Source organism: Octodon degus, unplaced genomic scaffold (assembly GCF_000260255.1).
Source record: "Octodon degus isolate 3935 unplaced genomic scaffold, OctDeg1.0 scaffold00097, whole genome shotgun sequence".
Classification (NCBI taxonomy): Eukaryota; Metazoa; Chordata; class Mammalia; order Rodentia; family Octodontidae; genus Octodon; species Octodon degus.
This window is the reverse complement of record NW_004524673.1, coordinates 8,568,220-8,580,105: the sequence shown is the minus strand read 5'-3', so window position 1 is coordinate 8,580,105 and position 11,886 is coordinate 8,568,220. Positions and strand designations below refer to the sequence as shown.

General features: G+C 41.7%; 1 protein-coding gene and 1 pseudogene across 5 annotated transcripts in view; one reads left to right on the top strand and one right to left on the bottom strand.

The window, feature by feature from the left end:
• Positions 1-11,886, top strand: part of Tnfrsf11a (TNF receptor superfamily member 11a) — a 67,645-nt gene that overhangs the window by 21,196 nt on the left and 34,563 nt on the right. For 2 of the 5 annotated variants that reach the window (XM_023723166.1, XM_023723163.1), the window contains exons 2-3: positions 6,808-6,889; positions 8,294-8,379. In XM_023723166.1, the coding sequence (XP_023578934.1) occupies positions 6,808-6,889; positions 8,294-8,379 (168 nt within the window). Of the gene's footprint in view, positions 1-6,338; positions 6,358-6,807; positions 6,890-8,253; positions 8,380-11,886 lie in introns of those variants that run through there. The other 3 variants (XM_023723165.1, XM_023723162.1, XM_023723164.1) reach the window with 2 other exon arrangements.
• LOC101593223 lies at positions 1,738-2,421 on the bottom strand (annotated as a pseudogene).

Sequence of the window (11,886 nt, the reverse complement as noted above, 5' to 3'; positions counted from 1 at the left end):
AAAATTCCCAGTAGAGGAATAGCTGGTTTAAAGGGGATTTCAAGAAAGTAATTTTAGTATCCATCATGACTTTCCCAACAATTGGGCTGATTAACAATATGAAAAATAGATACTGAAGTCGAATTTCTCCACAGGATTCTAAAGATAGATCCACAGTGCCCTGTGGCAGAAATACTTATGGTTTTTCAGAAGTGTAACCAACATGGGCTTTGCATAGGGAAGTAAACCTGCAGAGCTTTATAAAAAAAGATATTTATTTACTATTTATTGTCTCTTCCCTCCCTCTCAAAGCCTTGCACAGACTGTGATCATGCTTAGTTTGCAGGCATCTGTCAGCTGTTAGGTAAACACCAGTCTGTATGTCCTGAGACGAATATGCACATGACACATTAAAATGAGGCAGAAGGAATCAAATAAATGCATCTTTCCTCCATCTTAACTCCTTTCTTTTTAGACTTAGCAGGGAATTTGTAAATGTAGAGGATATTTGCTATAAATAGACTCTTCATATTCCTTATTAATCTGAAGAAGGTATATTAGCCAGCTTTGTGTGTCTGTGATAAAGTAACTGAAAATATCAACTACAAGGAGAAAAGGAGGGCCGGACAAATAGCTCAGCAGATTAAAGTGCCTGCAAGCAGGCCCAGGGGCCCGGGGTTTGATCCCTGGGCCTGCCATGCCAGGCCCACCCCTGGGGCACACTGAGATGGCAATTGAGACTTGGCATGGTGGTGCACACCTGTAATCCCAGTGCTTGAGAGTCTGTAAACAGGAGGATCACTACAAGTCTGATCTAGTAGTGAGACCCTGAACACCCTGTAGACCCTTCCCTAAAATACAAAAAAAAAAAAAAAATAGAAGAAGAAGAAGAAGAAGAAGAAGAAGAAGAAGAAGAAGAAGAAGAAGAAGAAGAAGAAGAAAAGAAGGAGATACATACTGGCTCTCAGTTTCAGAGGCTTTAACCATGCCCAGCCAGCTCCATTGTGTTAGGCCTGTGATGAGGCAAAGATCACATGATGGGAGGGCCTGGTGGAGGAAGGCCGCTCACCTCATGGCAGCCAGGAAACAGAAAGGGAAAGAGCCTGAGAAGGTGGGGCCTAGGACCAGATATGTTCCCCAAGGTCATGATCCCACCAGCTTGCCCCAGTGGGGCAGCCAGTGGTGAGATGGTGGACATCAGATCTGGGAATCCTGGGGCTTGCAGGTTAGCTCAGTTGCTTAAGCATGTACTTGGGCAAACCCAGTAAGGCACAGGGGACCACAGTTAAATCCCCAGCTCTACATGCTTGACCAGACCTGCCCTTAAGGCAGCCTGAGCCAACCAAAAAAAAAAAAAAAAAGAACTGAGAATCCTATAGGCAAAAGCAGGGGTCAGAATGGGTAAGACAGGGACCTCTCACCTCCTAACAAGGACATCAGGTTATGATCTCATCAAAGGCTTTTTTTTAAGATTTAACAGTTTATTATGATTTATAAGTGTCATTTTAAAAACATCAGTCCATTAAACCATGTAGAAATAAGTATGCAAAAAGTCTGCAAAATAAAACATACTTTAAGGGGTGGAGAGATAGCTCAGAACAAGTGCTTGCCTGGCAAGCACAAGGTCCTGAGTTCAATCCCCAGTACCAGAAAACAAGCAAACAAAAAAACAAACAAACAAAAAAAAAAACCCACACCTTTAAACATGTTTTAAGTAGATTGGTTATCTGAAGTTTTAGTCACTCAGTCCCTTCACTATTATGCAGAGGCAGCCAAGCAGTCCTTCACTTCAGTCAGAGTGAGCCTCCTGAAGCCAGCTCCATTGCAGATGCCAACCTCCATGTTATCTTCTGTCATTTGCCCTTCAAAGCTCTCCTTTAGGGTTAAAATGGCTGTGTGAATGGCATCTTCAAGCTCCAGATCTTCATTATATGTTTTCTCAAGGAGAGTTTTCCCATTCACATAGTTCTTTCCCATCGCTGTGGCCTTCCAAGCAAAGTAAGCTCCAGATGGATCTGACTGAAATAAATATGGCCGTCCCTCACTCCAACCACAAATAAACACCAAATGGACAAATACCACCTGACTGGTGTATTCCTGCATCATGGAAGCTACTCTCTGTACTAGCCATGGGGATGGGCTCCTGGTAAGCAAGGTAGCACTGCTGGGCAAGTTTCCGAGCTCTGTGCACAAGCACTCTGTAATCTGGGCCCATGCTACTGTACCTGTGTGCTTGGTAATTGGCCCTACTTTGTGTACGCTTTGCTCATCATACAGAATGGACTTCTGTTTCTTCTCCGTTGCTAATACCGCACCATTTGTAGCTGTAGAGCCCACCAAAGAAGCTCCTCCAGCTACAGCTGCCAATGCATATTCAATCTGGACAAGCTTACCAGATGGCCTGAAGGTTGTCAGTGAAAAGCTGTAGCCACATTCCGCCATCTTTACTGGGAGAGGCCAAGCACCTCATCAATGGCTTGATTGACTCATGAAGTTAAAGCCAAATGGTCCAATCATTTCCCAAAATGTGCATTGACTACCAGCCAAATCTTTAATTCATGAGTTCTTGGGGGCATTACAGATCCAAATGATAATAGGAGATCTGTTAGGAAAAAATTCAGCAAGGCCTTGAGTTCAATTCCCAATACAAAAAAAAAAAAAGAAAAGAAAGAAAAAAACCAGGTTAGTTGATATAAATTCTGTGGGATAAATATAATATTTTTATTTTACTGATTAAAAACTATAATAGGGCACTTTCAACACTTTTGCTTACTTCTTACAAGACTTCTGAGCACCACACATCAATTAGGTTAATCCAAATGCAAGCACTACAAACAGACTTCCTCCTCACTGGCTGGCAGGGTAACTACTGTAAAGCAGACTCCAAAATGCATTACGTATCATTTCCCTTGAAGTTCCAGAAAGACACACACACACATACACACACACACACACACACACACACACCCCTGCCTCCTGGCAACTTTGGTTACCTATGGGAAGGGGTGGCTGGGAGAAGGATGGGAGAGAGAAATTTCCCCAATCAGGCCTTTGCAATTTTACATCATATGGCTATATATTTCTTATTCACAAATAAAAAGCTCTCAAAGTTCTGTCTTATTTGCTTCATGGAGACAATTCAAAAACTTTGACTACTATTTTTGAAAAGTCCACCCTAAAGGTGAGCTAAGGAATCACCTCAACTTCATCATCTAGGGCTTCCCATTGTGCCTGTTGGAGAAAGGCAGCTGTAGGTACCTTGCTCTGTTGCCCAGTTAGCTGAACATCTGCAGCCTTCAGTCTACATTCCCCATCCCTTGGGGGAGCCCTTCAGTAACACTTTAGTGGGAGCATATATTTAAGGTTATCACCTTCCTACTATGGCTACTGGTTATAATAGCCACTATCTCATAACCAGGGGAACATGACCTTGGAAAGCAGAGTCAGGCCCCCTCCCCAAATTCCAGGCAGCTGGAAGGAGAGGGACAGCTGCTGTTGTGACAGTTGAGAACAGCCTCACTACTCTTGCCAGCTACTGGTGATCAGAGCAGCCAGTGGTGAGACAGTGGACAGCAGAACTGGGACTCCTATAGACAAAAGGAGGGGTCAGAGTGGGCAAGGCAGGGACCCAGATGTCCGGCGGCAGGACATGTATTCATGCATACAGAAGGGTGGTATCCAGAGGGTGCCTGGCAGGCTCTCCAGGCAGAGAGAGACAGCGTAAGGTGATTCCATGGAGAACAGCTAGGAGTCAGGAGTAAGGCAAGAGCTGACCTGGCCTTCAGTATCCAGGGACAGATCCCTAAGTCCCCAGAGGCAGACAAGAGAGTCTGAAGGGTGGGAAGAACTGGATTTTCTGGTAGTGAATGATGGGGACTGCTATGAAGAGAGCAAACCAGGGAGCCTGTACTGGGTTGGAAGTGCAGGTCAGCCATGGAGCAGTACAGGGAAGGGACTGAACATTCTGCGTGGGCTCTGGAACCTGCAGAGGCCTCTGAGGAGGGCCTGTCCATGGCACAGGGTCCCTGCAGGTGCTGGGAAAGAAAGTTGAAGCTGAGCCCCACAAGGAAAAGAAGAGGGACACTAAAGCCATAGTTCACGTTCTCCTGGATATGAGGGCATCCTTAAGAATTTTCCAGATTTTAAAATATGTAGTATTGGCAAGCATAAGGTCCCCAGTTCGATCCCTGGTACTACAAAAATAAAATCCTTAAAATATCACAAAAACCACATTTCCTTAACTATGTGTGTGAGTGAGCGTTCCTTTTAAATTGCATATATATTGTTGGAGTGAAGAAGTGAATGTACACCTCGAAGTGTAACATACAACTAGAAAATAAAGTAGATTTCTGCTTAAGCTCCTCCTTAAGTAAGATCAAAATAATAATTATCTGCCTATTGCGAATTTTCCCAGTGGCAAAATTCTGCTCTTCCTTAAAAGATCTGTGATCCTGTAGCTCTGTTGACATGTCATTTTGGAAGTGATGAAAATGTGCTGGCACTAAAGCAGTGATTATACAAATGTATGACTCTATTAAAAAACCACTGGTATAATGTAAAAGGCTAAATTTTATAGTGTGTGAATTATGTGTCAATATGTATAAAGACATAAAAAGATAAAAGCTGAGGAGCAAGAAATGAGTATTAAATAACCTGTGAAACTGTGTTAAGATGTCTCTGTCACTTTGGAAAGCAGTGGTTCCTCATTTTGGGGAGGAGGTGAAGTCCGAGATTAGGTGCTGGATGGGGTGAATGAATCACAGCCTGTGGAAGCCATTGTCCATGTGTTCAGTCAGCTGGTGCCCAACCAGGACACAGTAGGTGGTGTCTGACAGTACTCCCAAGTAGCTGCTTCAGTCCTTACCAAATTCCCCTAAAAAGTACCTTTCTGAGTGTGTCACACAGACAGAGTGTGTGCTTATCTTACACGTACCGTGCAACTTTCTTAATGGGTCAGAAGCATTTGCTAACCTTTGACATCTTACTGCGCCCCCACACACATGTATCCTGTTTGCCTTCCCATCAACTTGCAGCAGTGTTCACATAGCCTTAGCCTCAGATAACCCCCTCTGTTGTCCATGGAGTGCTAAAGTGAGTCCCAGGAAGCAAGTCCACATACAGCCCTCCTGTACGTGCCACTCCAGCAACCCAGTGGGACCTTCTCATCCACTTCAGAGTCACTGTTTTCTTGCCTCCCTTGCCTGCCCAGGGTGAAGTAGGAGGCCCTTTCCCTCAACCCCATTCAGCTAGCTTTGTGTTTCCTGAGTTGGTGCTTTCTTTATAAGATTTCCTTCCATAATTGAAGTGTTTTCAGAATATATGGCTTCTGCTAAGCCATATTCTTTTGACACTTTCCTTTCAACTCTGAAATGTACAGATGAAACCTCACTTCGCCCTGGCCAACCTCTCAGTGCCTTTGTTCCCGCCTCTCCTCTGCTATGCCACCTGTCAGCCATCTGATGGTCTCCTAGGGCCTCTGGCCACCCCAAAGGCCATGCCAGAACTCACTGCCTCTGTGTGAACTGTTGACTTCATCTTTGGTCTTCTTGTCCTTCCCCCGCGGTCCACCTAACAGTTGCTATTTTTCTTATCTGGCTGATTTCTTTGTATCCTGCAAAGTTGAGCTCACTTTCTAGGTCCATGAGGAGACTTTGCTGGCCTTGCTCTGCTGAGATCAAATCCATTGGCTCTACAATACCACCCACCTGGTGTATGTTAGCCTTTCTATGCTAAATCCCTTGAAGGGAAGGTCTGTGACTTGGTTTCTGCAGACCCAGCAGAGCACTTGTTAAAGAGTGTATTCACTGATGTCTGTTCAGTACTCAGTTTCACTCTTCCATTTCTAAGATGACTTGTCACCAGCAGTGTTTATTATTGTTGTCATTTTTCATACACTGAGAAAGCTGCTGAGAAAAATAACTACTGCTACCACCTGTAAGACTGTCTGGTGATTCTATGAGACTTGGTAATTTTGTTTTGCTATACTGAGATAAGCAGATTCAGAGATTAGTATTTGTATTAAAATTATACTGTTTTGAATCAGAAAGGAAACAGAAGCTCGAAACAATTAAGCAGCTTATGTGGAGTCCCTCAAGCAATAAACGATTGGACTTAGCTCATGAAGTTCCTGTAATATCTTACTGTCCTGACTTATTAAAATTGTCTCCATGTTTTATTTAACTTTTTTTTCCTGGTACTAGGGATTGAACTCAGGCCCTTGCGCTTGCCAGGCAAGCACTTACTCTACTGAGCCATCTCCCGGCTTAACATTTTTTTTTTCTTTTCAAAGTTTTATTGATAAACATATAGCAATGAGACAGTTTCAAATCAAATCGAAAGTACAGTTTCAACAAATAATATTGTTTAACATTTTTGAAGGTGAGCAGTATTAAATATCTTTTACAATTCAGAAGTAGCTTATGGGACCAAATTTGACCTCCCAAGTATAATTATAGAAAGGGACCTCATGTCCCTGTGGTATCATGACCAGATACCATCTGACCCCACAGAAGTGGGGCCAGTTTTGTATGTGGCTTATGTAAAGCAGTGTTCAACTTTTGTGTACAATTTGCATATTTCCTTAATCTGCCAAATCATAAGCATCACTGAAATGTTTTGTAAGTGTTTAAGTAGATGTCACACCCAGTGTTAAAGGTGGATTTCATACATTCTTAGGCTTCAATAGGGAGGGGACAATTTTGGAAGTGATTATGTTAGTAGCTTACGATGTTTCTTATGCTTTTTGCAAGTAGAATTTAGTAATTCATTTCTGTGTTCTCCAAAAAGGATTTGTGCATAATGTCTGTCTGCTGTCTGTTTTCATTCCAGGGGACCTTCCAGGCCACCCCTCGTTGCACGAGTGACAGGCACTATGAGCATGCTGGGCGGTGCTGCAGCAAGTGTGAACCAGGTAGGCCTGCTCCTAGGCATGTGCCAGGGCCTTCCAGAGGTGGCGGTACTTACGCTGGTTGATTTTTTTTCTGTCCTACCAGATTATAAAAGTAATTGGATAGACCTTTCATGGTAGTGGCAGGAATCATGTCTATCATTTAGAAAACAAAAATCTTTTCCTCAACAGATAAAATCACCCCAAAATCAAAAGGAGTTTCAGAAACTGGTACTTAATTTATGCTCAAACCCCATTTTCCAAAACACTATTTCTTGAGAAGACAAGGTTTTCAAAATCATATTTTAGCACTTTAGACTCAAACTCTCACAATGTGAAATGCAGCTCTTATTTCAAATTATTTTCGCGAGTTTTATTTTGGAATAGCCACACTAGAATTCTCCCTGCTGAGTTGCCGAGGCTTGTTAGGCCTTTACATGCCTGCCAAGGAGCAGGAGTGGGCTGGCTACCACCTGTTCTTGGCCAGTTTGTGGCCACGTATTTCTACAGGTCCTGTGAAGCCCCCAGCCCACTGCATCCTCATTCTCTCATTGCTCTGGGGAGGGGTAGGAAATGTGGGTTACCTTATTAGCAAGAGGTAACCTGTGGAGGTTTTAGCTACAAATATTTCTCCATGTGTAGAACCAATATCCAATGATTTTAAGTGTGGAGTGTGTGCGTGTGTATATATGTCTTGGTCAGACTAGTTTAGCCATGAGCCCATAGTGTTTCTAGAACACAAGAAGTTGGCCATACAGAGTGAGGCTGAGGGAAGTCTGGAGATGGCACGATAGACAGGTTAATAAAGTTCCTCTTGCTTAGCCCTCTTATTCCCTGAGTATATTCCAGAGAACCTCTCAAGTTCTGTATAGCCCAGTTTAAATCCATAGTTCTATTCCAGTAACAGCAGAATTCAGGGGCACAAAGGCAGTTGGGCCTTCATTTAAATGAACTAAGAAGCTGCTGTGATCACAGTAAACTCAGGAGGGAACACATCAGGCACAGTAAACGCAGGACAGTGTATCTTAGCCAGCCAAGGAGCCTTCAGAGCCTGCAGTACCACACTCATCTCATATATCATGTCATCTTTGGTTGTGGGGAGAACTTTCTGGGATTATGGTCACATAAACTAGACCAGTAGATTGGCTCGCTTGCTCTTTCTTTTCATTTTCTTTCTTTCTTTTTCTTTTCTTTTTTTTTTCTTACTAATTTCTTTCTATTTAGTTAATACTAGGAATTGATGCCAGAATCCCCTGAGCTATACCTCACTAGTGTGTTTTCTCATGGTTGTTTTGTCTTGCTTTTGATCAGTGCATTTTTGGCTATTATTTTGTGTTGCATTCTTGTCATTTTGTTTTCATCGGTACATTTTCCCCTTCCAATTTAAGGAAAGTACATGTCTTCTAAATGCACTACTACCTCCGACAGCGTGTGTTTGCCCTGCGGCCCAGATGAATACTTGGATACCTGGAATGAAGAAGATAAATGCTTGCTGCATAAAGTCTGCGACACAGGTGGGTTAACCACATCCATGTGTCAGTGGGATGTGTGGAAACCCAGTATCCATCTTTTGTCTCATCTTTTGATCCTCTTATCTCTATAGGTATTTTTAGATTCAGCCAGTGCTATTTCTTTTGGAAGGACTGGGAAGGAATTATAGCTATGGTTTTGGATCTTCCGAGTCCAGGATTTTAAAAAATCTATACTTAGGACTTTTATTCTAGAATGTGTTTATGCTTCAGTTTAATCATGGTTAGTTCATACATTTGACATAATGTCCCCATGATATTGGTATATGTAGTGCCTTATCTAACCTTCTTTGAACCCTATAAGATACTCATACTTGTCCCATTTTGCACATTGAAAAACTAAACTTAAGTTGAATGACTTCTCCAGTGAAATCTGATGAGGAGCAGGACCCAAAACCAAATTTCTGACTTGAAAACCTTTTTCCTAAACTACAAATATTCTGTTGCCTCTACAGTTTTTTTCTTCCCATACTGCCATAATTATTTTCTCCTCATAAGTGTTTTTAGGTTATAGCTTGTTTTCATGAACCAGGATCAAAATATAAGTCTCCTAATTTAGAGATTATGTTCTCTTTTTGCCTTTTTCTAAGCTGTTTATATGTTGAAGAAAGTATTAGTGCTTCCAGCCTCAATTTTTCTAGGTGCAACCTCTTTGTGTCATTTAACATATTCTTCTGTCCCCTATATTTCCTGAAAATTGGTTGTTGCAGATATAATAACAGCTGTTTGATATATCTAGAAGCTAGATCAGATTCTGTTTTGCTTTTTCTTCTATTTGGATTTTGGCAAATCTCCTTTATATGTACTATAATTCACATATATAACACCGGAATTATATAATGACTATTTATCTCTCTTGTGCCTTTCTAAAAAAACTACTTTGAGACAGGGTCATGGTAAATTGCCCAGGCTGGCCCCAACTTGCAATCCTCCTGCCTCAGTCTCCTGCATAGCTGGTATTACAGCTGTGTACTACTGTGATTAGTAGTGCCTTATCCCTTTTTATGATATTAGCAGTTGCTCATTAAGCATGATTTAAATCTATTTTCATTGGGAACTATATAAATGTGATGATCTACTGTATTATTCCTTCTTTATTTATTAGCTGGTATGCTTCATAAAGAGCAACTTCTCTATTGACTATTTGTTACCTTGAAGTGTAGTACATATAGGACAGGCAGAATAAATGTTTTTTTCTATTATCATTTTTCAAAATAATGACTTGAGCATACAGATTTCTCCCAGAAATTTGTATAAATGTTATGAATTCATGCATTTTTTAAATTCATGCATTTAAATGTATTTGAGGTGTTTCAATCTATTGCAGTGACTATCAGTTTTATGAATGCTTAATTTCCCCACTTTTCCAAGATGATCCCAGGTATTCTGGTATAACCCCAGGCATCTGAAGGGCTTCCTTGCTTCCAGACTTACCTTGGACATTTCCTGCCCTGAACTGTCATCAGCTCTTTCTCCAAAAATTCCTGGCTGTCCTTTCTGGTGCATTTTATTTAGTGACCTCAGTCAGAGTGCTTGGGTGATTCCTTGCTACTGGATCAGTCCTCACTGTTGTCTTTCTCTTCCACCTTTGGGCAAAGATAAAGAGCGTGTATTTTTCAAACTATAATTTTTCTAATGTGTTAAAGAAGACTAGAGATTTCTGGCCAGAGAAGGTAACATAGAAACTCCACTGAGCAGAAGCATCTGATTAAGTCTCTTTCATTTCCTACTGCTTAGTAATAACTTTGACTCATTACTGTCTTTTGGAAATAAAGATTCATTCTGTCTACTGCCAAAGTTGATTAGAGTCTAAAACTAAATGCATTAAATTATTTTAGAAAATGCCAGCAATTCAACACCCTAAAGGCTTACACTTACTTTTATTTGAAGAGGATACTGGAAGTCTTTGGCATTTTTGGAAAAGTGACATATGTCGGTGTAGGTTTTCATGTTGTACACATGTTTCTGTCAGTTGGCACTGCTGCAGAGCTGACTTGGGCTTCAAGTGTGGGCACCTGAAGGAGTGGGGACTTCAGGGTCACCATGCTTGGTCTGAAAAGAATGCAAATAGGAAATGCTCCCTATTAGCTATAACTTGGGACAGTGAAGCAAGAAACAGATTTCTGATTTGTTTCCTCTAACTCCCAATATTCCTAAATGTATTCGGTAATGTAAGATGAGGGCTGTTTGGACAGTCCCACTGAGATGCAGCTGCACACAGGTAAAAGGTCTGTTTTCAGTAATGTTATGAATATACATTGTGTGTGTGTGGTACATGTTAGTGTGTGCATAGCTGATTCTCCTTACTCAGAGTAGCTACATTCTATAAAGTAACCTCAGATACTGAATTAGCAAATCCTGAGCCATTGCCTTCAGAGAAAATAGGTAGTAGTCACAATATTTTCATCATCCAGTCAACATATAACCTTGTATTATGTGTGTTAGTTTTTATTTGATTCATGTTGTTGAGTCCTTAACCGTGCATCATGGAAGCACCACCTAATTCACTGATACAGTGTTTACTTCACACAGGTGTTTTCTCCCAAAAGTACTTTCCAACTTTCTGCACTTAGAACACTAAACTGCACTTTAGCACTATGTCTGGGGCCATTTCAAATGGGGAAATCCAACAAAAATCATAAAAATGAGGGAGATGTGCCACTGGGTAGGCTCTGGGAAGCGCACCTCTGTACAGTGTGATGAGAGGTGATATAAGAAAGCAGTGTGTCCCCATCCAACCTTGGGAAGGAGCCTGCCTGCAGAGTGACTCAACCTGTATATGGTTCTTCACATGGCCATGAATTGTGAAAATGCCTGGAATATTGATTTGGAGCTTACAAAGAAATTTTTCCAAAGTTGGTAAATTCACTAATATGGGTCTGTGAATAATGAGGATCTGTGTGTGTGTGTGTGTGTGTGTGTGTGTGTGTGTGTAGTATCATAGAGTAAATTGTCATGGTACCAGTATTGCAGAAAAACTGGAAGGGGACAGATTTGAAGAAGACAAGCACTTTGCTGTCTTAAGAAAAAAGAGAAAAATACATTATCCTAGGTATTTGGAGCAGAAAGACTGATTCTCCCCATCTGCCTCTCTGCTTTCTCTACTTATCTAACTACCTTGGGACCCTTTGAATGTCAAGATGAGTTCAACGCTCCTGAACCCCCATTGTCTTAGGTCTGAAGAAGCCTCAGTGTTGATACTGGTGACATTAGAATTTAGTAAAATTCAAGAAACTGGGCACAGTTTGATGAGTTTGCATCTACTGAAATATGGATCACACATTCCTCAGGCCTTAATCTTCCTACTAGCATGAAAATTAACTTCTTACAATGCTCACAAAACTATTAGGGGAGTGAGATGACCCAAGGCCGCGGGATCCTGAACAGATCCAGAGCGCAGACCCCGCGAGTGAGTGAGACTACTGGGGGCCTGCGGGATCCTGAATGGACCCAGAGCACAGGCCCAGGGAGTGAGTGAGACAACTGACCGTG